The sequence below is a fragment of the Hyaena hyaena genome, unplaced genomic scaffold, assembly GCF_003009895.1.
Source record: "Hyaena hyaena isolate Hyena2069 unplaced genomic scaffold, ASM300989v1 scaffold_405, whole genome shotgun sequence".
NCBI classification, from domain to species: Eukaryota; Metazoa; Chordata; class Mammalia; order Carnivora; family Hyaenidae; genus Hyaena; species Hyaena hyaena.
The window spans coordinates 1338880-1363826 of NW_024081039.1; the positions used below are offsets into that span (position 1 = coordinate 1338880).

The 24947-nt window shown below is 39.2% G+C and overlaps 1 protein-coding gene across 1 annotated transcript; it reads right to left on the reverse strand.

Moving 5' to 3' along the window:
• Positions 1–202: 202 nt before the first annotated feature.
• RSPH3 (radial spoke head 3) lies at positions 203–24554 on the reverse strand. The gene is made up of 8 exons (XM_039252071.1): positions 23880–24554; positions 19676–19763; positions 8823–8964; positions 7133–7278; positions 5932–6135; positions 3664–3826; positions 1236–1322; positions 203–701 (listed from the first exon to the last, which is right to left on the reverse strand). Exons 1-8 carry the CDS (start codon positions 24401–24403, stop codon positions 364–366), a joined length of 1692 nt encoding a protein of 563 aa, XP_039108002.1. The 5' UTR covers positions 24404–24554; the 3' UTR covers positions 203–363.
• Between the last annotated feature and the right edge of the window lie 393 nt (positions 24555–24947).

Below are 24947 nucleotides of genomic sequence, written 5' to 3' on the forward strand. Positions count from 1 at the left end.
TCACTGGCTGACAGCACTGATATCTAATACGAAATATGATACTAAAAAAAAAAAAAAAAAAAAACCCAACAAACTAACCCACAAAATTAGAAAAATTAACAAATTATTTGTTATATTAGCAGTTATGTAAAGTTTGTAATAGACATGATTCTCATTGGAGTTACAGTATAGCTTCTAGATAGTCTACCAGTAAATAAATGAATTATTCCATTTTTAACTAGTTTTATTATTTCAACATATTTGATTTGCCCAGTCCGTTAGACAAAAAGACAGGCTGAGTAAATGCAACATGACTTCCACGACCTGCGGGGCCGGCGCACCATCACCTGACTGCTTGCAATGCTCACTGGCCGCTGACCGGCTTCATGGCTCCAAGTCTCCCCTTGGTTGTAGCACTTCTCTCCCTGAGGTTTTCCTTATTTTTGTTTGCTCATACTCTTCTTCTTCTTCCATAAGCTTCCTTTCTTGGGATAACACATTCTCAGTATACCTTCCATCATCTGGTATTCTTTCTAGCGGGTCTCTGTCCACAAGTGGCCTCTGTGGCTGTGCTGTGCTTTGTTCCTGGAATTCATAACCCACCGGCGCTTCTGTCATCCCCCTGGGGCCCCCGAGCTCGTCTGCAGGCCTCCTGGCCGGGGGCTGGTCCTCCTTCTGTTCATACATGGCCAGTCTCTTCTCAACAACCTCACGAATCAACACTGAAAAATTTTAAGCGCAAAAATCACCGACTGTTCAGATCTGAGTAGTTACAATGCTGACTTACAGAGGACTATAACGCACTCACCAGGCCTCTTCCCTTCGCTGTACTACAACCTCTTACACAACGTCGGCACATTTAACTTCTGTGCCACTTAACACACTGAATATGAATTACATTCAATGCCTGTTTTAGCAGAGTATCATATAAAGTAATGACAGAAGATATTGATTCTGACCAAATTATACAACAACCAAAACTATGATTGAGGGTAAAAATATACACCTTTTTAAATATAACTGATATAATGAAACTTTAAAAACTATAAAATTTAACATCTTTCTTCTATTCATTCTTTCTACTGCAACATTTCAGAAATGACTTTTCTTTTTTTTATTAATATTTTATTTTTTTTAGTCTCTACACCCAACACAGGGCTTGAACTTACAACCCCGAGATCAAGAGTTGCATGCTCTACTGACTGAGGCAGCCAGGAACCTCAGAAATGACTTTTCCATAAAATAAAAGAACTTACTGTCAAGCACTGTTCTTCCCACCATACTGTATTCCATGGTTTTCTCAACTTCATTCATCAGCCATGGAAGGAATCCTATTTCAATATCTATAATAAAAAAAAGTTAATTTCATTGTAAGGAAATTCATTATAATTTCATTATAATAATTAGAAAGATTTTTTTAGAAAGATATTTATAAATCATTATTGATAGGAAGAATCTGTGTTTCCCCCTAATGTTGAAGACTCATCAACACAGTTTTATTTATTTATTTTTTAAAGTTTATTTATTCTGAGAGAGAGAGAGAGAAAGAGAAAAGACATGTGAGAGCAGGGGAGGGGCAAAGAGACAAAGGGAGAGAGAGAATCCCAAGCAGGCTCTGCACTGTCAGTGTACAGCCCAACACGGGCTCGATCTTATGAACTTCAAGATCATAACCTGAGCTGAAATCAAGAGCTGGATGCTTAACTGACTGAGCCACCCAGCCTCCCCTCCCCACCCCGCACTGTTTTCTTATTACAAAGTATCAACTAGACTTATACAGCATTAATTTTGCCACATTCTCTCTGTATGTTCTGGTCCATTTACTATTTTTCTGTAAAAATAGTATTTTCAAAACTATGAAGCCTTCCTTGGAGTCCAAGCCTTTGGAGCTGACTGCACAGATACAACCTGAAGTAGAAGAAGGGACGGGGTAGGGAGCAGGTTCACGAATGGGAAGGAAGATGTGTGTCTGGGAGCAGAACTCCATCCAAATGCAACACAAATCCCGGATTGAACCAAGATGACAAAAAGAATGCTCCCATCTGAAGCCCGAGGCCCACAGGGAGCTGACCAAGGGTCAGGGGTAAAGGTCAGAAGGCATCTGAAAACAAGGCCATCTAGAAATGGGTCAGAAACTAGGTGCTTCCTTAGTAATAAATTTGTTCAAACTGAAATGGAAATCTATTCTACTGTGTGAGCCTTTAAAAAATATGATCCATTACAATATACATTTTAATGTTTCAAAATAGTTTTGGGGGGGCAGCATCTGTTACTTTTCAATGGAGTGACAATAGAGGGTGTAATAGAAAATTATATTCACTACTATAAATAATTGTTTACTCTAGGCATGAATCTCATTTGCAAGCTTCTAAATGATCTGTAACTCTTTTTAGCAATTCATGAGGGAAAAAAGGTTGCCAGCCTGTCTAACAGCAGAGGTCTCGCGAGGCCTCAGGGAGGTGGCAGTGAAGCGCAGAAGGAGCGCTGGACCTGGGGTCAGAGTCCTCGGCCGAATGGCTTTCCTGCCTGTTTGGGAGAAAGCATTGAACTCCCCTGGGCTTCAGTTTCTACTTCTGAAAAATGGGAATGAATCTGCCCTATCTGCCCCCCAGGGTTACTGGTATCAATGCTATCGTGTATGAAAAATACTACAGAAATGGTAAAGTACAATATAAACTAATAATATGTGTCTGTAATCTGGTCCCTTATGTATGTGTACTGAATTGAATCTGTTATCAGTGAAAATTGATATTACTAAACTCTGCTCCCAAATACTATTAGCCATTTGAAATAGGACCTATACACATTCCGTGGGTTTAAATGCTTTTGAACCTGAGGAAGGAAGGCAGTGGTGAGAAGACGTTCATTTGGCCTGACTAGCGGAGGGGTGGGTCGGGATGGGGTTGGGGAATAGAGAGCTGACTGGTGTGGGTTCTCTAAAGGCAGAGACAGGTCTCCCTGTTTTTCTCTCCCACACCTAACACAGGCCCTGGGATAGTATAAACACCTAACTGAATGATGACTCTCAGGGTTTTTGAGTAGAACCTGAAGTCAGCTGAGGAACAGTTAACAAGTACTTATGCACATATTTTATACATCTCGTTCCACACGTATTATGACATTTAGCTCCTAAATATCCTCATTTCTTTTTTTAATTTTTTTAATGTTTTATTTATTTCTGAGAGAGAGAGAGAGACAGTGTGAGCACGAGAGGGGCAGAGAGAGGGAGACACAGAATCCGAAGCAGGCTTGAGGCTCTGAATTGTCAGCACAGAGCCCGATGGGGGGCTCGAACCCACGAACCATGAGATCATGACCAGAGCTGAAGTCGGACGCTTAACCAACTGAGCCACCCAGGTGCCCCCTAAATATCCTCATTTCACCTGTGAGGAAATTGAAGGTCACATAGCTCACTGATGATGAAATGGGGGCCCAAACTCAAGTTTTTGACATCAAGTCCTATTTCTTTCTACTGCCCAGTGCTGCTTCTCAGTAAAGGCAAGTCCAGATCTTGATAGCATACCTCTCACTGGTAACAGTACTTACTTAAAACAACTCTAATGGACTTTCAACGTTTGTTTCAAAGAGAGATTCCAATTCAAAACAGAAACGGGCACGGGATTCCTTGGAAGCGTTATGAGGGAGCTGACGGCAGCAGAGCGATGTAACAACACCTCCACAAACCTCTTTCAATGGGGTCATAGAAGTAGCCGCCGTCCCGGAGGCTGCCGAACACGGAGGGGAGAAGGTCGGCCAGGTACTGCTGTGCGAACACGCGCGCCGCCACTTTCTGCGCCACCTCGCTGTGCTGGTGCACCACCTCCCACTGCTGCTGCTTCCGGCGCTCCTGCACGCACAAGACAGGGGCCAAGGTCACTGGGCAAAGGGACAGCAAGGAATCTACCAATGGTTCATGTTTTTCATCAAGGCTTTAGCGAATTTCAAAAAAGAATTCAAAAAGGGATGGCGCTTAAGGTGAAATGCATCTCCTGATCCACATTTAAGTAAAAGAATCTCAAGAGGCACACGGTTGACTGTATGAGTGATAGCAAAGAATAATATATAACTATTATTAGTAATTAGTATTATAATAAATGACCAATATGAAAATTATAGTTGCTCAGACATCTTCAGTTAAAGCACCTGGGCCAACAAGTTATCGTATTTGTAATGATTCTTTGAATTCATAAAGATCTGAAAATTATAAACCTCTTTTTGTTGTTGCTTCTTGTAGACCATAGGATATCTATAGAGCTAACGAACCATCTTCTCTACTCGAATGTGGAAGTGGGAACCTTAATGTAGGTTTCTCATTAAGTCTATTTTCAGAGGTCAAGCAAATATAAATTTAGATAATTTGTATTCATTATTTTCATAGTATTTCCTAATAGTAAATAAACAAGAAGTTTCCTTTGATAAGCATTTCATTATTTCAACAAAGCTAATACTGCCACTGTTCATAATATATTTGTAAACAAATGGTCTCCATTTGCATAACCTCTACCATAAGCCCTATGCTCTTTATATAATTAGTGATTCATTTTGGAGAAAAACTGAAAGTCCATTTAATTAAGTTTTGAGTAGAATATCCCAACAACTAAGCTATTCTGTGCTGTAAGTGAGACTCGGAAACTATTCAGGCACTCCTACATAATTTATCCACTCGGTGTCCAACAGAGGGCGACAATTATTGCCAGACCCAGAAAAACTTAAAAATTACTGAGCCTAGTGTTTCTTAACTGAAATTTATTGGCATATTTTAAAAACTAGATTCTAAAACTTTTCTTATTAAAAGCTCTAAAAACCTGTAATGTAAAGCAATATTCTACAAAGAAGTTCTGGAGAATCCCTAGGGCATAGAGAGGGGCCTGGCCACTGAGAGAAAAGACCCAGAATTCTATCCTGATCCTCTGCTTCTGCACCCCACCCATCCCCAATCTAGTCCACTTTCCCTTCCACTTTTCTGCTAGCGATTTATGGCAAAAGCAATGCATTTCCTTTGCTAGGAATCTTGATATGTAAGAGTGCCTTTCAGGGAATGTAAACTGGTACAGCCCCTCTGGAAAACAGTGTGGAGGTTCCTCAGGAAACTAACAATAGAACTCCCTTATGACCCAGCAATAGCACTGCTAGGAATTTACCCAAGGGATACAGAAATGCTGAGGCATAGGAGCACATGTACCCCAATGTTCATAGCAGCACTCTCCACAATAGCTAAAACATGGAAAGAGCCTAAGTGTCCATCAACAGATGAATGGATCAAGAAGATGTGGTTTATCTATACCATGGAATACTCCATGGCAATGAGAAACAATGAAATCTGGCCATGTGTAGCAACATGGATGGACCTTGAGGGTGTTATGCTGAGCGAAATAAGTCAGGCAGAGAAGGACAAATACCATATGTTTGCACGTATAGGAGGATTAGGAGGAACTTGACGGAGGACCAAGGGGGAGAAGAAGGGCGGAAATGGTGGGGGAAAGGGAGAGAGGCAAACCATGAGAGACTCTTGAATGCTGACAAAAACTGAGGACTGATGGATGTGGGGGGGAGGGGGGGATGGGCATGAAGGAGGGCACTTTGGGGATGAGCACTGAGTGTTATGTAGAAACTAATTTGACAATAAACTATTTGTAAAAAAAAAAAAAAAAAAGAGTGCCTTTCAGTTGGAACATATGTAATTACAAATGAAATTAAATGTAATTATAAATGTAATTAAAATTACATTTAGAAACTTTTGGGAACTCTATTTAGGTACATTTATGCAAGCTGGTATTAAAGAATGTGATTTTGTGCGGAGAAGATCTGTGGTCTATTGGAGATAACTGAGCAACACACTCTGTTCTAACATATTTGTGAAGACCTTGAGCTCTATGACATACCACATGTGATTCAGAATGTAATCTGTTAAATAGCCAAAGACTGTCTAAGAAAGAAAACTAGATTCTATACTTTTTCTTCTCTGTGTCGTCTCTCTTGCTCTTCAAGTCGCTGAACTTCAGCAAGTTCGACATTGCGTAACTCTTCATACGCATACTGAGTGGCCCGCAGGTTAGCCAACTCTTCTTCTTCCATTACTTCCAAAAGAGACTGTTCAATGGTCTTTCCAACCAGAACTTCTAACATTGGTTTAACTTCAAGATCAAAGTCAAAGAGCTTAAACACACAAAACAAAGCAAATTTAAAATTTTAATCATGAACCAAATGCTCAAAGAAACAATATCCAGAAAAGTAGTAATGACAGTACTATTTACTGAGGATCTTCTGTGTGCTAGATACTGTGATGGTGCTTTGCTTAATGGTTTCCAATACTCAACACTACTCAGCAGGGCACACAGAATAAGCATTTCGTTTACAGGCAAAAATCATTTTGAGTCAAAATTATATGAAGACATACGCAGTCATAAAAATGAACTGATACTTAACAATTTTAAGACCAATCTCTGAAACCTGAAAGAATTATCCTTATATTTCTTATTTTTTGCCCTTTCTACTCAATTTTTACTGGTTTGTTTTTACTAACACTTTGAAGAACTAAGGAACAAAATAAAGGGCATTTTGGTGATTTCTCTCCAGGGTTTACAGGCAAATATACCCTTTGATGTAGTTTGTGAAGACCTATTTTATTTCCCAATTTCAGTGGAAGTTCTTTCAAGTTCCTTCAAGTCTTAAATCTCACTCAAGTCATTATGCACATAAGCATTGCTTCTCTTCCTCCATTTCATAAACTGACTTATTTATGCATTCTACATTGATATGAAAATGTAATTATTTAATCTTTTTCTAACATAGATCATGTTTGTGAAAATTGTGTACTTTACAAGCAACTAACAGGGGACCTATTATAAAAATAGAGATACCATTTTTCTTTATTTGGTACAAATTTAGCTTGTATTCAAACATTAATCAAGTATGCAAACACACAAAAGCAAAGTGCAGATATTCTAAAAATATTTCTAATGATTTTTATTTCTGATCAGCAAAGAGGGGAAATCAGAATATGGTATTTCGGGATAAAACTATTATAAGTACATTTGGAAAGAAATCCGATAAGCAGAATCTTTCTGGTTAAGAAGTGTTTTGTAAGCTTTTAACTAAACCTAACTTGATCTTTATAAAGAAGATAGAGGGAAGTCCAGATAATGTATTATACCTCTCCTTCCAGTATTTGGGTGGCCACATCTCTGCCAGTTTTGGCAGGAATAAAGAGTGGTGTTGGTGGTCTGTCCAAAAATGCATCTGTTTGACATTCCATATCAACTTCTATTATGCGGTCAGCAATTTCTTCAAGGTATATTTCTAAGGGAATACCATATACATTGAGTTTGAAATCCTGGTCTATATCAAGCATGTATGTGTATTGAAACTTTAGCTCTTTCAAAACAGAATTAAATGGATCAGAAAAGAAGTGCTCAAATGTGGGATTAAATTCACATATTGTACTAAGCATTTTTAGGTATTTGGAAGACCAAAGAGTCAGTCAGGCTAGGACATTTATCGAATGTTGAAAAAACACTGAGCTTTGTACCTGAAGCAGAACTAAAGAAGAACATGAAGCCTAGATGTTTGTAAGATGCAAAGTATAACTGGGGATGGAAAGTTAATAATCCATTTGTATAACTGATTTCTAAGATAGTAAATGTGTAAAGATTTGAAAATTCCTGGATATTTAAATGATTATGCATCAGGTCACTATCTTACTTGATGTTCCCTCTAGGCTATAGATTATAAACAGATATATGAAAACAAATTTCACTTAGGAATAATTTATGTGAGGCAAGAGCAGTATGGTTATCATGCAAAGAACATGAGAACTGGAGTCAGATGTTGAACATAGGACCTAATCAAGTTACATCTTCTGAGAGCCTTAGTTTCTTTATCTCTAAAGGGGATCATAATTATCCATCACAAGGAATCCTTTTAATAAGAAAGAAAGGAGATACACAGGTAGAGGACTGGAATAGTTTCTGAGAGGTAGGGAAACCCAACACAAGGTGGCTGCTCTTGTATCCTTAATATTCTGATGGTATAAAGAAACACTAAAATTTAGCTCTTAGTGATTTACAACTATATTGGCTAATTACTGACGTATCCTCCTTCTAGACTTGGCCCCATTGCAGGGGGAAAAGGCAAGGAATGGTTCTCTTCCTTTTGCCCTAACTACCCAGAAATAGCTGATGAAGCCACTCACCATCTTGGCAAGGTGCAAAGTGAATCCTTAATAGTTAGATCAGTCCGAGGAAAATACCAAGTATTGTCTGATTACCAAGATTTTGACAACAACACAGCTAGGACCTCTGGGTCCAGGTAAGCCTCCCCAGCTCAGAACAGTCAGACAAGCAGGAAAGCCTGGCACTGGCCAAGTGGAGCCAGTGTGGCCTGGGGAGTACGTGCAGTGAAGGGAGATTAAAAGGAAAGAACAGAAAAGACCGTGGTGAGAGAGTTGGAGGACTCAGATCTGGATGAGTTCACTCCTCTTAAAAGACAGACAAAATGCCAAGACAGAACTGCACTCTCTCTTCCCATGTAGGTCCAGCCGTGATTCATGTTGGGCTATACAATGAAAAAGTGAGAAATAATCACAGTTTGAGAAACGAGTATGGGAAAAGGGCTAAGACAGAATTAATTTGGTCATCCAATTCTTTTCTAACCCCATCTCATACCCGATATAATAATACAGTCTATGAATTTGTTTAACGAAAGGACTCCTACTACCATGTGATCAGGGCAGTACTGCATAGCGTAACCGATACGTAAATAATGTAAAAGCCAAATAAAAAATGAACGGACTTGGAAAACTGGGCAAACCAAGGAGTCATGATGTCAATGGCACGGCCACATACCTGTCTGCACATCCACGTGCTTTCTGCCTTCCACGGGCTCGGGTGTTTGTGGTCTGAGCTGTTCTTGGGCTCGTTTTTTGGCAAGAGCCCTTCTCTTAGCCCGCTGCTGTCTCTGAATCTCTAGAGGATCAGGCTGCCCAGGCTGAGTGACAGAAAAGGCTTCTACAAGTTAGAAAATCTTTCTCAAAGCATATGGAACTGCTATTGCAGAAGTGATTCCTGGATAGCGTAAAAGTATCTGTCATATAATGCTTCCTGATTTAATGATTAAAATTCTATTTGAACTTTGTCAGGTAATTATAAAGTTATCTGATGAAGCACTTAAGTAACTTCAAAGTATGACTGTTAACTGGAATAAATAGCGGCAGAATCCTATCTGATAAGTTGTTTTCCCTCATTCAATCATTTTTACCATGAATTTCTTGTATGTTTAGTAACCTAGTATACTATATAACTACTCAGTAGTTAAGGAACTGCAAAGCACTAGGATTTTTTTAAAAAATCTGAATTTCATTTAGACAAAATTTCCTTAAAAAATATATTAGCTCAGAAAGAAAAATCCTTAGTCCAAACAAAGCCTATCCAAGGGCACAAAACAATAGGTGACTAAGGCATTAAAAATATAATTATTCACAGTAGTTCTGCAATATTTGGAGGTCCTTGATTTCATATCTATATCTCATTTTCCGGTCATTTAAAAATATTTTTTAGTGTTTATTTATTTTTAGAGAGAGAGAGAGAGAGACAGAGTGCAAGTGGGGGAGGGGCAGAGAGAAAGGAAGACACAGAATCCAAAGCAGGCTCCAGGCTCTGAGCTGTCAGCACAGAACTCGACACGGGGCTTGAACTCATGAACTAGGAGATCATGACTTTGGCCAAAGTCAGACACTTAACTGACTGAGCCACCCAGGCATCCTTGTCGCCATTTCATATAGCTAACCTGTCTTATCTCAAGGTAAATATGAAGAAAGGGGAACTATGAAAGTATTATGCATGAAAACATTTTTAATATTTAAAATTAGAATTGTAAAAACATTTTAATTGAAATAACAATGTAATAACATTAAAATTTTTAAAAAGAAAGTATCCCATAATCCCATTTCTCTAATACAATGGCTATTGTCATTTAAATGCATAGAGGTTTCTGAAGTTGTGATAATCATACATTTTATATGGTTTTTCCTAACTTACTGTCATAAACTTTCCCCATATGTTCATTAAATAGTGGAAAGAAAACCATTGGGCTCTGAAGCTCAGATTTCAACTCTTCAGTTTATTAATTGCTAGGATTAGTAAAGTTTAGACTAACAACCTAAGCTTTCAGATATCCTGTTTTCTCTATATAATAGGAATACCAATAATATCTATCTAAAGTTTTTGTTGCAAGGAACAAATCAGATAATGTAACAAGGCTAACACAATGCCTGACATAGAAAAGCTCTTCCTCTATGCAGTTACCATTTCCTTTTATTATAAAATAATTTAACCATATTTCATTAAAAAAGAAGAAAAAAGAATCACTTATACTTCCATTTTTTAAAATATAATTACTAATATCATAGTATTATTATTGGGATCATCTAGTAAAAGCTTTTTTTCCTGTGTATACCCTCTACATTATTCTAAATATCATGCTTGACTTATTTCCATTTTCTTAATGGAACAGAACTATTAATGTCAGCTCTGGAAAGATTTGGGATAACATAAATACAATAAATTCATTTTAGAAATACATTGCCCTCCTTAACTGTTTCATAATCTAGTAAAAATATTTTTTATAAAATAACTTTTTTAAAAGTTTTATTTTGAAATAATTTACCAAAGATTGCAAAAAGAGTAGATAGAGTCCTTTGTACCCTTCACTCAGCTTCCTGCAATATATAATTTAGATAATTTCAGCACAATATCAAAATCAGAAAACTAACACTGGTAAAATATTAACAGATATTATTCAGTTTTCACAAATTTCACATGCATTGATTTGTGTTTATGTCTGTGCATATAGTTCTATGTGCTTTTATCCCAAATATAGATTTATGTAATTATTACTCAATCAACAGAGGGATCTGTTTTACCACACAAAGGAGCTCTCTTGGGTATTCCTTTATATTTCTTAAGTCCTACATTTACTCCTATCCCCTGGCAACCACTAATCTGTTCTCCATTCTCTATAGTTTTGTCTTTTTGAGACTGTTACATGTAAGGAATCATATAGTATATAACCTTATGAGATTGGCTTTTTTCACGAAGCAAAATGTCCTTGACATCCATCCAGGTTGTTACATGTATCAATAGTTCCTTCATTTTTTTGTTACCAAGTAGTACCTCGTTGCATGGAATTGCCATGTTTCTTTAGCCATTTACCTATTCTAAGACACTTTGGATGTGTATTTGGTTTTTGGCTGTTATGTATAAAGCTGCTGTGAATGTTTGTTCATGTACAGGTTAAATTTTTAAAAGTTTGTTTGTTTTATTTATTTAGAGAGAACCAGCAGGGAAGGGGTAGAGAGAGAGGGGAACAGAGGATCTGAAGCAGGCTCTGTGCTGACAATGGAGAGCCTGATGTGGAGCTTGACCCCACCAACTGTGGGATCATGACCTGGGCTGAAGTCAGATGCTTAACCAACTGAGCCACCCAGGCGCCCTGTACAGGTTTATATGTAAATATAAGTTCCCATTTCTCTGGGATAATGTCTATGAGAAATTGTGGAGTCAAACAGTAAGAGTTCGTTAGTTTTTATAAGTAGCTACTAAACAATTTTCTAGAGCAAACGTACCATTTTACATTTCCATCAACAATGCAGGAGAGTTCCAATTGCTCCACATTCTCACAAACATTTCTTATAATCGCTATTTAAACGTTTCAGCTTTTCTTTTTAATTTCAGCCTTTTCTAACACGTGGGTGGTTATATCATTATAGCTTTAATTTGTATTTCCTTAATAGTTAATATAATGTTGTTTTTCAAAATGTGCTTATGCTATCCATATCTTTTCTTTGCTGAAATATCTGCTCATGTATTTTGGCTGTTTTCTCACTGATGATGATGATGATGATTTTAATGTTTATTTATTTTTGAGAGAGAAAGAGACAGAGTGTGAGAGAGGGAGGGCCAGAAAGGGAGACACAGAATCCAAAGCACACTCCAGGCTCTGAGCTCTGAGCTATCAACACAGAGCCAATGCGGGGCTTGAACTCACAAACTGCGAGATCAGGACCTGAGCCAAAGTTGGGTGCTCAACCAACTGAGCCACTCAGGCACCCCTGAATTGGAACTCTCCTGCATTGTTGATGGAATGTAAAATGGTACGTTCGCTCTAGAAAATTGTTTATTTTTAAAAATAATAAATTAAAATAATTAATTGTAAGAAATGTTTGTGAGAATGTGGAGCAATTGGAACACTAGAATTCTTGAGAGAGAGAGAGAGAGAGAGAGAGAGAGAGAGAGAGCGCGAGCACAAGCTTGGGAGGGGCAGAAAGAAAGAGAGGGAGACACAGAATCTGAATCCAAAGCAGACTGTAGGCTCTGAGCTATCAGTTAGCACAGAGCCCAATATGGGGCTCAAACTCACAATCTATGAGATCATGACCTGAGCCCAAGTCAGATGCTTAACTGACTGCACCACCCAGGCACCCCTCAAAAGTTTTTAATTTTGATTAAGTCCAATTTACCATGTTTCTTCTCTGGATTATATTTTGGGTATTATATCTAAGAACTCTCTGCTTAGCCCTAGATTCTGAAGTGTTTCTCCTAAAAGTTTATAGTTTTACATTTTACATTTAAGTCCATGATCCATCTGAATTAATTTCTGTATATGGTGTATTATTTAGGTTGCAGTTCATGTAGTTTTTCTGTCCATGGATGTCCAATTGTTCTAGCACTGTTTGTTGAAAAGTCTATCTTTCCACTATTGAACTTCTTTATCCCTTTGTCAAAATTTAGTCAAGTGTATTTGTGCTGGTATATTTGAGTTTTCTATTCTGTTTCATTGGTCCCTATATCTATTCATCCACTGCCCTGTCTTAATATGATTACTAATATCATATATAATAAGTCCTAACCTTGGGTAGAGCAATTCCTACCACTTTATTCTTCTTTTTCAAATTTTAGAATAAGATTGTCTAGGCCTGCATAAATCTTGTTGAAATTCTGATAGAAATTGTGTTATACTTACAGATCAATTTGGGGAGAATTAACATCTTTACTGTGGTGACTCTTCCAGTCCAGGTGCATGCTATATCTCTCCATTTCTTTAGATTGTCTTGATTTCTTTCATCATTTTGTAACTTTTATCTTATAGATCCTGTACATGTTGTGTGAGATTTACTAGGTATTCCAGGTGTTTTGAAGTGATTGTAAATGGTATTGTGTTTAAAATGTTATTTTCCATGTGTTCCTTTCTAGATTTATATTTCTGACTGATTTTTGTGTGTTGACCTTGTATCTGTGATGTTACTCAACCCACTTATTAGTTCTAGGGCTTTTTTTTTTTTTTTTTTTTTTTTTTTTTTTTTTTTTTTTTTTTTTTTTTTTTGTCATCTGCAATTAGGGACCGTTTTACTTTTTGCTTTCTGATCTGGATCTAGTACTGGATAGAACTTCCAGTAATATGCTGAATAAGAGTAGTGAGGGTGGACACTCTTGNCTGACTGATTTTTGTGTGTTGACCTTGTATCTGTTTTGTTACTCAACCCACTTATTAGTTCTAGGTTTTTTTTTTTTTTTTTTTTTTTTGTAGATTGAGATTTTCTATGTATGTAAAAATGTCATCTGCAATTAGGGACCGTTTTACTTTTTGCTTTCTGATCTGGATCTAGTACTGGATAGAACTTCCAGTAATATGCTGAATAAGAGTAGTGAGGGTGGACACTCTTGCCTTTTTTTCCCAGTATAAGGGGGAAAGCATTCATTCTTTCATCGTTAGATATGATAGGTAAGTTCTAGATATTTTGTGGATGCTCTTCATAAAGTTGAAAAAATTTCCCTCAATTCTTAATTTGCTGTGTTTATCATGAATGAGCACTGAATTCTGTTAAATACTTGTTCTGCATCAATAAATATGATCACTGGATTTTTTTTCTTCTTTAACCTGTATGATATGGTGGATTACATTGATTTACAAATGTTGGAACATCCTTGCCATTTCTGGAATAAATCCTGGTTAGTCATATGATTTTTTATATATTGCTGGATTACATTTGTTAATATTTTGAGAATTTTTGCATCTACATTCATGATAGTTATTGATTTATAGTTTTGTTTTTAGTGTCTTTTTCTGATGTGGGTATCAGAGTAATGCTGATTACCCGAAGTGTTCCTTCCTCTTTTATCTTCTGGAAGAGACTGTGCAAAATTGTGTAAATTGTGTAAAATCAATGAGGATTTTTTTTGGTAGAATGAGGAATATTTGGTAGAATTTCCCAGTGAAACCATATGGGCCTGGATATTTCTTTTTTGAAAGCCTTTAAATTAGAAATTTAATCTCTTTAATAGTTGAAGGACAATTTGGAGTATCTATTTCATTTAGGTGAATTTTGATAGTTTGTAGTTTGGAGAATTTGTCATTTCATTTATTTTGCTGACTTTATATGTACAGATTTGTTTGTAATATTCCAGTTTTATCCTTTTGCTCTTTTAATAGGTGCAGAATCTGTAGTTCTATCCTTCATATTTACTATTTGTTCCTTCTCTTCTACTTTATTAGTCTTGCTAGAGGTTTATCAATTTTATTGATCTTTTCAAAGACAAGAAATGGCCTTTAATCTTTTCAAGGTTGCAGGATCTGCGGTTACATCCCCTGACAGTCATTCTGATATTTGCTATTTGTTTCTTTCTTTCTCTTTTTCTTTTTTGATAGTCTTGCTAGAGGTTGATGAATTTTATTAATTTTTTTTTCAAAGAACTAAGCTTTAGGTTTTATTGATTTTCTTTATTGTTTTTGTTTTCAATATAACTAATGTCTGCTTTTATCTTGATTATTTTCTTCCTTCTGCTTGTTTTGGGTTTATTTGCTCATTTCCTATTTACTTAGTTATTATTAAATTTTTTTAATGTTTATTTTTGAGAGAGAGAGGCAGAACGCAAGTGGGGGAGAAGCAGAGAGAGACAGGGAAACCCAGAATGTTAAGCAGGCTGCAGGCTCTGAGCTGTCTGCACAGAGCCCAATGCAGGGCTTGAACTCATAAACCGTGCGATCATGACCTGAACCGAAATCTGGAAGCTTAACCAACTGGGCCACCCACGCTCCCTTTTCTCCTATTTACTGAGGTAGGAACATAGATTCGTGATTTGAGGTCTTTCCTTTTTCCCCTCTCTGAACTCTTTTGGCTGCAAATTTTGATTTGTTGTATCTTCATTCAGTTCTAAGTAGTCTTTCAAAATTTTCTTTAATACTTCCACTATGGATTATTTGGAAGCATGCTGCTTAATTTTCAAGTGTCTGAAGATTTTCCTGTTATTTTCTACTATTGATTTCTAGTTTGAAATTTTGAAAGAGACGTTATTCCATTATGGTAAGAGTATTATACTCTGTATGATTTAAAATATCTTAAATATACTGAGATTTGTCTTATGACCAGAATATGTTCTATCTTGGTCAATATCCACAGGTGCTTCAAAACCATATGTCTTCTGTTGCGTCAGGTGAAGTGCTGTATAAATGTCAATTATAACTTATTGGTTGATGGTGTTACGTAGTTCTATGTCCTTGCTGACTGTCTGAGAGAAGGATGTTGAAGTCCCCAACTAAAATTCTGGATTTTAGTTTTTCTAAAATTTTTCTAAAATTTTCTCCTTTCAGTTTTATCAGTTTTTGCTTTGCGTACTTTGAAGCTCTGTTGTTTGCTGTATACACACTGAAGACTGTTGTATCTTCTTGGTATATTGACCCTTTTACCATTATGTAATGTCCTCCTTCGTCCCTGGTAGTATTGTTTTTGTTTTTGTTTTTTTAGGTCTATTTTATCTATTATTTATATAGCCACAACTACCTCTTCAAAATTAATGTTTAATTTCTATATCTTTTCCCATTTGTTTACTTTCGACCTACTTACATCACTATAATTGAAATGAGTTTCTTGTACACAGAATACAGTTGGGTCACTTTTTTTACCAACTCTGCCTATCTCTGTCTTTTAAATGGGTCTTTGGACCATTTACATTGACTGATTGATTGAGAGAGTGAGCATGCAGGAGAGAGAGAGAGAGAGAGAGAGAGAGAGAGAATAAATCTTAAATCTTAAGCATGCTCCATGCCCAGTGCAGAGCCTGATCTCATGACTGTGAGATCATGACCTGAGCTGAAATCAAGAGAAGCTTAACTGACTGAGCCCCCCAGGGCCCCTGGACTATTTACATTTAAAGCAACTATTGCCATGTCAGGGCTGTCTGCTATTTTACTTTTTGCTTTCTGGTTTTCATTTTTTTGTTTTCTTTTTCTTTCCTTCCTGTGAATTATTTGAACATTTTGTTAAATTCTTTTTTTTATCTGAAATACTTTTGACTATATCTCTTTCCATACTTTTAAAAAAGTGGTTGGTCCAGGTTTTACAATATACTATGTACCTGATCACAGCCAGCAGTTTATATAAATATTGTAGCACTTCAAGTGAAAGGCAGAAGCCTTATTTCCATTTAGATACCTTATTTTCCTTACTTGTAAACTATAAGCAAAATATAATAATCCTAAATATTTTACCTACATACATTAAGCACTACATCAGATGATGTTATAATTTTGCTTCAACCATCAAATACAGTTTTTAAAAGCCAAGAGAAAGACAGTTTATTGTATTTTCCCCACCCATTGTTCTATCTTTCTTTCTGAAGTTCCAAGCCTTCTTCTGTTATCATTTCCTTTTTACTTGAAGTGCTTCCTTTAGCCATTCTTTTTTTTTTTTTTTTAACATTATTTTTGAGAGAGAGACAGAGTGTGAGCAGGGGAGGGGCAGAGAGAGAGGTAGACACAGAATCTGAAGCAGGCTATAGGCTCTGAGCTGTCAGCACAGAGCCCAACGTGGGGCTCAAGCTCACGAACCTCGAGATCATTTCCTGAGCCAAAGTTGGCTGCTTAACCAACTGAGCCACCCAGGCGCCCTGCCTTTAGCTATTCTTTAAAGTAGGTCTGCTGGGGACAAATCCCCTTAGGTGTCTTTCATCTAAGAATGACTTGATTTCCTCTGTATTCCTGAAGAATATTTTCGCTGGATTAGAATTAGGGCTTGATAGTCCTTTTCTTTCAGGACTTATAAAATACTGTGCCACTTTTTTCTGGCCTCCATGATTTCAAATGAGGAACCCACTGTTATTAAGATAATTGCCCTTTCTGGTAATTTATCATGTGTCTATAACTGCTTTCAAGATATTTTGATTTTAGTCTCGAAGTTTGATTTTGATGTGTCTTGGTGTGAATTTTCTTTTGGTTTTTCCTGCTTGGGGTTCAACTGACTTTTCAGATCTGTAAGTTTTTACCTTTTCCCAAATTTGTGGAATTTTCTTCAACTATTTTTTCAGTTCCATGCCTTTTCTCCTCTCTGAGACTGAGATAACATGAATGTCAGATATTCTGTTAGTTTCTCAGCTGTGAGGCGTGTGTGTGTGTGGTCTATTTTCTATCTGTTGTTCCAACTGGGTAATTTCCATTGATTTCACTTTGAACTCACTGATTCTTCCCTATGTCATCTCTGATGAATCTGTCCTATGAGTTTTTAACTTTGGTTATTGTATAATTCAGTTCTATAGTTTTCATTTGGTTCATTTGTAGATCTTCTATTTCTTTGCTAATATTTTCTGTTTTTCATTTGTTTTAAGAATGGTCATAATTATTCACTTTTGACTGAAGCACTTTTTATGATTGTTGCTTTAAAATCTTCACCAGGCAATTCCTACAGCTGAGTCATCTTGGTGTTGTCATTTCCTGATTGATTTTCCTCATTCAAGTTGTGACTGCCTTGGTTCTTAGTAGGATGAGTGATTTTTTTAATCATATCCTGGAAATTTGGGGTATTATGATGTGAGACTCTGGATCTTATTTAATCTGTTTAGCAGGAAGTCACACTTTTCTGATTTAGCACACAGGCATGGGTGGAGATGGGAGTCCAGGCCCCTGCAGGCCCCATGTAAACGCAGAGGGCCACCTTTTATCACCTCACTGGTGCCCGGTGCAGGTGGGAGGTCGGCTCCTTGCTGTGAGCAGCTGCCGCCAGCCCTGGGGTGCAGAGGAGCAGAGCTCTGAGCAGCGCTGCCTCGTCCCGCCTGTTCCGCTCTGTTGCTGACAGGGTTGAAAATTCAGCTCCCTCGGGTGGCTCTGCTACCGTCAGCCCCGCAAACGTAGGCATCAACTTGCACCATTTCTTAACACCTCCCTGCCCCTGGGTAGTAACAAGCTTTCTGCTCTGCTCGGTTACCCTTTCCCAGTCTACTGGAGAGAGGGAGCGGGCTTGGGCCTGTTCGTGGTCCCGGGCTGCAGGCTTCTCCAACGCCCTGAACGGGATATGCAGGAGGCAAAAAGACGACTTAGGGGACTCACCACTGTGTCACTCAAATCCTGAGCACCCTAGCCAGTTCCCTTCTTTCCGTTTCCAGAGTCTTCCTGTGTCTGCTTGCTGTGCTACATGCGGGGCTTTTTCAGTTGTAAGAGGGAGGAACAGGAAGGGATTGGTGAATTCCTGCTTGTCTGGAACTGGAAGTCTGCATAGAGACTTTTTAGTTAAATTGTTGAATAACTGATTAGAGGACTAAGAAAACAAAGTATATCAAATCGTCAAATTATTAATTTAAAAAAACTTTAAAAAATGGTGATTCTCTGCCGTACTTCTAGATGCGCGAGTGTTCATTCCCACTGCCACAAGATGCTGGAACACATATTCATACTGCATATTTGAGCTGTTGTTTTCGAATGCTGGTCCCTGGATTGGCTGTACCAGGACCGCCTAGGGAAGTTCCTAATAATGCACATTCCTGTGTCCAACCCTTGAAGGGGTTAATGCAGTACACCTGGGGTATAGCTGAAACATACATATTTTTAGTGAGTTTTCTAGGTGGTTTTGGTGTATATGCTTCAGAATGTCTAATATTCCACATATTGCCATGTGATGTTAGGTACATGTATATCATACAGTGTTTACAGGTTAACTATATTTCATTGCTGTGCCAAGAAATCATCACTCTATTTAATACCATGCCACATCCTAATCATCTCTGTATCCTAGGTACTCAGCACAGGACCTAAAACTCAATAAATATTTATTGAGTGAATTAAAGAAAATAGCTTTTGGCTAAATAATGAAAATAGCATTATAGTATGAAATAATTTAAACACACCTAAATATGTTAGACTGGTGCCTCTGAACTGTTTGGTCTGTAAAACTTTAATTACAGAAACTGAGAGCAAAAGTTTACAAACTTTTAGAGCAGTGTTACAAAGTTCTGTTAATCTAATAAAATTTTGGGCTTGTATTGTTTAATTATTATTTTTAATTGCAGTGAAGTACACGTAAAATTTACATCTTAGCCATTTTTAAGTGTAGAATTCGGTGGCATTAAATACATTTGTGTTGTACAACCATTACCACTGTCCATCTCCAGGGCTCTTTCCATTTTGCAAAACAGAACTTCTGCACCCAGTAAACACCAATCCCCTATCCCCACTTCCCCAGCCCCTGGCAATCACCAGCAGCCTGGTATTTTGCATGTCCTTTTTTTTTTTTTTAGCTTTAGATTTCATTTTTCTAGTAGTGTATCAGTATTTTATTTTATAAAAGTTTTAGTCAGCAACAAATTAGAAATGAAAACAAACTGGTCCTTTAACAGTTAGTCTGAAAAGCTCTGTGTTAGAATATTCAAACTGTACTTACCAGCGGTCCTGTCTGTAGAGCGTAAGTATTGCCCCGGATCACCCTTCTGTCATACATTATGTTTCCATAAAGCACAGGTTCTTCAGGGCTGTAAAACAGCAAAGTCTAAGTAACTACTGTAGTAGAGTGTTGGTCTATGCAGCCAACTCAGTTTAAAAAAATTTTTTTTAATGTTTTATTTATTTCTGAGAGAGAGAGACAGAGAGAGAGAGAGAGAGAGAGCGTGAGCAGGGGAGGGTCAGAGAGAGAGGGAGACACAGAATCCAGGCTCTGAGCTGGTTGTCAGCACAGAGCCCAAAGTGGGGCTCGAGCCCACGGACTGTGAGATCATGACTTGAGCCGAGGTCGGACGCTTAACTGACTGAGCCACCCAGTTGCCCCAGCCAACTCAGTTTTAATTGGATTTAGACTAAGATAAAAATGTTAAGAAAATAGATTTTCGTTCTGGCAGTCAATGATGAAGGACTACCACTTACTCAACGCTTATCATATGCCAGCCCCTCCACATATTTTATTTATTGCTCACAATAAGCTTCCAGATGGGAACTAGGATTCCCAATTGCTAGAAAAGGAAGGAGACCGAGAGGAATGTGCCTGAGGTTACCTAGCCAGTAAGTGGATTTAGGCTGAAAATCTGTCAGGCTACTTGACAACTGTGAAAACGGCCAGTTGGAAAGGGGTCTGCCTTCAAATACTGACAATAGTTTGATTCAAGGGTTGAAAGGAGTCACAGAATCAGGTTTAAAAAATAAGTCAAATTTCTCATTGTTCTTTAACCTCAAAGATATATTTTAAAATGATATTGTTTTAAATGTTAATAAAATTTTAATTTGAGGGATCAGAATATCAATAGTAAATAGCGAAAAATATGCAGTTGGTGTTTTAATTCAAAGTTCTTTAAAAAGTTTTTTCATTGTTTAATTTTTGAGAGACATAGAGAGATAGAGCATGAGTGGGGGAGGGGCAGAGAGTGAGGGAGACACAGAATCTGAAGCAGGCTCCAGGCTCTGAGCTATGAGCACAGAGCCCAACTCGGGGCTTGAACCCACGAACTGTGAGATCATGACCTGAGCTGAAGCTGGAAGCTTAACCAACTGAGCCACCCAGATGCCCCTAATTCAAAGTTCTTTAAAATGATATCCTATGTATAGCTATGAAACAAAATATTGACCTATATAATAATAGTACTCCGCAAGAAATGATTTTGAGAGGGGTAGTAAGCTGCTTTTTATCGTATATCGAAACCACTGTTGGATAACCTGACTTCATGTTACTTGCAACCCAGGCCTGTTACACGACTCAACTTACTTGACCTCTGGGCAGTGCTCAACTCAGCTGGCCACTCCTCCACTGAAGAACTCTCTTTTCCTCTGTGGTACTACCTTGGTCTTCTGATTGTTTTCCCTAGGACTTCTTTAACTGCTCTTTCTCAGCCTGTGTTGGCTAGCTCCTCCTATACTGAAGGATTTCTTCAGGGCTCAGCCTTCTCTTGCCTTTGTTGATCATATCCATTCTGAAAAGACTTCACTCATAATCCTTATACCTAAAACTCCTACTTTCATTTCACCTTTACCTCAGAACTGTCTTCTGAGCTCTAGGAATGTATATCCAATTGATAATGCTCAGTGACATCTCACTGAGATATCTCAAAAGCAACCTCAAAATTGAACTAATTATCACTCTCCCGCTCCAACTTGTTACTTCTTTAGTGTTCTCTGTTTCATTGTATGGTACTACTGACCACCCAACTGGATTAATCTAGAAGCCTGGGAGTCATCCGCGGTTCTCTCTCTTCCTCACTCCCTGTATCCAGCAAGTCCTATCGATTCTCCTCCCCAAATCTTGTTCACATCTATCCATCGCTCATTGCCACCCCGGGACCACTGCAAAAGGCTCTCAGTCTCTGAACTGTCTGGAAGGACATTTCTCCCTCAGTCTGTTCTGTACATTGTATCCTCTGGTCTTTTAAAATAGGAAAATATAAACATGATGCTTACTTGATTAAAACCTCCTAATGCTAATTAATATAGTAATGAGGAAACATTCTGGTTTTGTTTTTACACTGTCAAAAGCCAAAAAGAAAGAAAAATCCATACACCTATTGCTGGTGAGGATGTAGGGAAAAAGATATGTTTAAACATTCCTAAAGGAAGGGCATATTGTTCCATCTGTTCAGGTTAAAAACATTCGTGACCTCACAATCCCATCCTGGGAATCTGTTTCATAGAAATTAAAAGGCCAGCACGTGAAGCTGTTTATTGAAACCTTCCTCTTTGTGTCAAAAACTTGAAGCAAACTGAATAAATATCTGCTGAGAGTGGAAAATTTTAGTAACACGTTGTACATATCTATCAGGGCATATCATGCTATTGAAAATAATTGGAAGGATTTCTAGAAAGAATTAAGTGAGAAAAGGAAGAAGTTGAGAATTGTATATGTTACCATTGCTATGAAGTAGATAAAACCCGTGTGTACTTGTATGTATCCACGGATGTATTTGTACATAAACATGTGGATGTGGAGAAAAGTCTAGGAGCATTCATGTAAGGTCATTAACATGGTTTACCCTCCAGGCAGGAGGGGAAGAGCATGTTTACAAGGGAAGAGGGTTGGGCACTAAGAATGTACTCAAGAAATTTATAGAAAATTAAATATATGTATGTATGTATAAATAAAGAAATTAGGAAAAAAACAGAATTAGAGGTTGTAAAAACGGGGGGGGGAGCTAATTGCAGACTAACATGTATAGTATGATTCTATTTTGGAAATAAATCTCCTATATAATGTAGATATGCTCAAGTACGGAGGTATAAAAGAATAATATAAAATTGTTAACGGAAGTGGAAATAGAGGTGGGTGGGAGTTAATTTGCCTTTTCATTCTTATTTTGTATTTTTCATTTGCTTCAACAAGCATTAATTAATTTTATAAATTGAAAATCACCACTGATAATTTTAAACTGAAAAATCAAAAACCTGCACATACAGACACACTCCCTCCAATGGTGGTAACCAATGGATTGCTTCAATATAAACAAGGCCCTACAAGTTGCTTATCAACTAGCTATGAAGTAAAAAACCAATTCCTAATGAACCACCAATGATTCTTATTTCATTGTTGGTGTCATTTAATAGTAATGATTTGTAAGCAACCACTTAAAGACACCAGAAAGTGTTTTTCAGTTGAATCCTTTTACAGCATCAATAATCTATAAATTTAAATTTTCTGGTTTCCTTAAAGTGACAGGAATTTTTTCCTTCCTTTTTTATCTTTCAAAGATTTTATTTTTTAAAAGTAACTCCTACACTCAACATGGGGCTGAAACCCACAATCCTGAGATCAAGAGTTGCATGCTCCATTGACTGAGCCAGCCAGGCGCCCCAGGATAGGCATTTCTTACTTAAAAAAGGTCTTTATTTGTCATAATAAGACAATTATAAATTTAGACTCAGTGTTTGAAGTAAGCATCAAGAGTAACGTAGCTGATATGTTCAATCATTAATTCAACAATTTGTTTTGAATGCTTCCTGTGTGTCAGGCACAATCCCAGGTGGACAGAAGACACAAAGGTTTCCGCTTATGGGGGGGGGGGATGGGGGGGTCCTGCGCTCCTGCGCAGTCCTGCTGGTTCCAAATTCTGAAACTTCTAGAAAGAACTATAAGCTTTAGAAAGGGCCGTCAACGTTATTGTGGATAATAATACACATAGATATGTGAATATCTGCAAATCAGCTCATTAATGTAAAAATACAATTTGGGGTCCAGCATGGAAGGATGACCTGATTCCCGACCAAAGACTGGCGTGGAAAGAGCTTTACTTGGCTCTGATTCTCAGTTTCTTCGTGTGCGTAATGGGAGTTGCAAAACCAACTTCACAGGACTGTGGGCTCAGGACGAACACGTACATGAATGCCCCTGGTGGGGTGCGTAGAGTCGGCCAACAACAGTTGGCTTTCATGTACACGTGATTGATCACGCCAGCAGCTCACTATCACTAAACGTTAACTAAGGGAGGCCACCCGTGGCCCTTCTTGCTTCATTCCCCCACGCCACCGGAGAGGTCTTTAGGGAAAAAGATTTTATTTTGGAGGACGTGGAGTGGGGAGAGCAGCGTCGGCAGAGTCGCCAGGGCGGAGGGGCCGGAACCCCGCGGTCCCGGGATGGGGGCAGGTGGGGGCCACACGGGGGCTGGTTGCTCACTCACAGCTGCATCAGGCTGTCCCGATAACGGCGGCGCTGGCAGGGCAGGGCCCGGGGCCGGCTGGTGTAAGTGTAGGTGCCCATGGCCAGGGAGGTGCGGTCGGTCAGCGTGGAGGCCACGTCCCGGGCCAGGGCGCTTCGCCTCGGGTGGACACTGGCTTTCACGCAGGTGGGCGCTAAGCGGTCTTGGGAGCCTGAGAGGTGTGCGTAGTGCCAAGGGCAGGGACTCCCCGACGCGAAGAGAGGCGGCAAGAAGGAAGGCGGGCGGGAAGGGAAGTTGCCGGGACAGGAGGTGGGAGCTACACTCGGCTCGCTCCCGGGGACGCCGAGCCAGCCGACGGCGCCCACAGCGGTTGCCCGGCAACCCGGAGTTCCGCCCGGGGGCGGGACCACCTGGCAGTTCCGGCCGGCGGGTTTCGCGGGAAGGCTGGCCCTCCGGGGAACTTCCGGCCCTTGCCTCCGCCCTCCCGCGCCTCCCCGGAAGGGGAGTCTGCGGGTTAGGGGCGATCTGCGGGCGGAGTCGGGCATCTTGGCAGGCACCGCGGCGGTCCTCGTCCCCACTTTGGAGTCTGCCTTTTCGGCGCCATTCTCCCGGGCCCACGTGCTCCCGTTCCCTTAGGGGCGCCCTCGGCTGTTTCTGCTCCCGCCGCGCCGCTGACCTGGCGCTGCTCACCTGTGATCGCACACCCGTGGCACCCGGGCTCCCAGCTCTGTTACGTGCCAGGGCCGGGCGAGGGCTTCTTGGTGTCTCCCTTCGCCGCCACCTCTGCGCCTCCGAGGCGGGCTGGCGCCGCGCACCGCAGCCGTGCCTGCGTTTCCCGCCGTCTTCGCCTGCCGCTCGGTTGCTAGCACCCCAGACGACCCTCGGACGCACGGAGCTGCAGGGGCCGCCCCTCAGACTTCTAGTTTTGGCAGAGGGGTGGGTGCTGTGTTGAGTCTTTCATTTAGGCCTCCTATATCATGATCTGCCTGGCCCCAGGCTCTGGAGAACGAAGCATCATGGGGTGGGGTCTGCACTTAGAAATGCAGGTGCTTTGGTTTTAGTATGAGCAATGTTAAACATGTTAGAGCT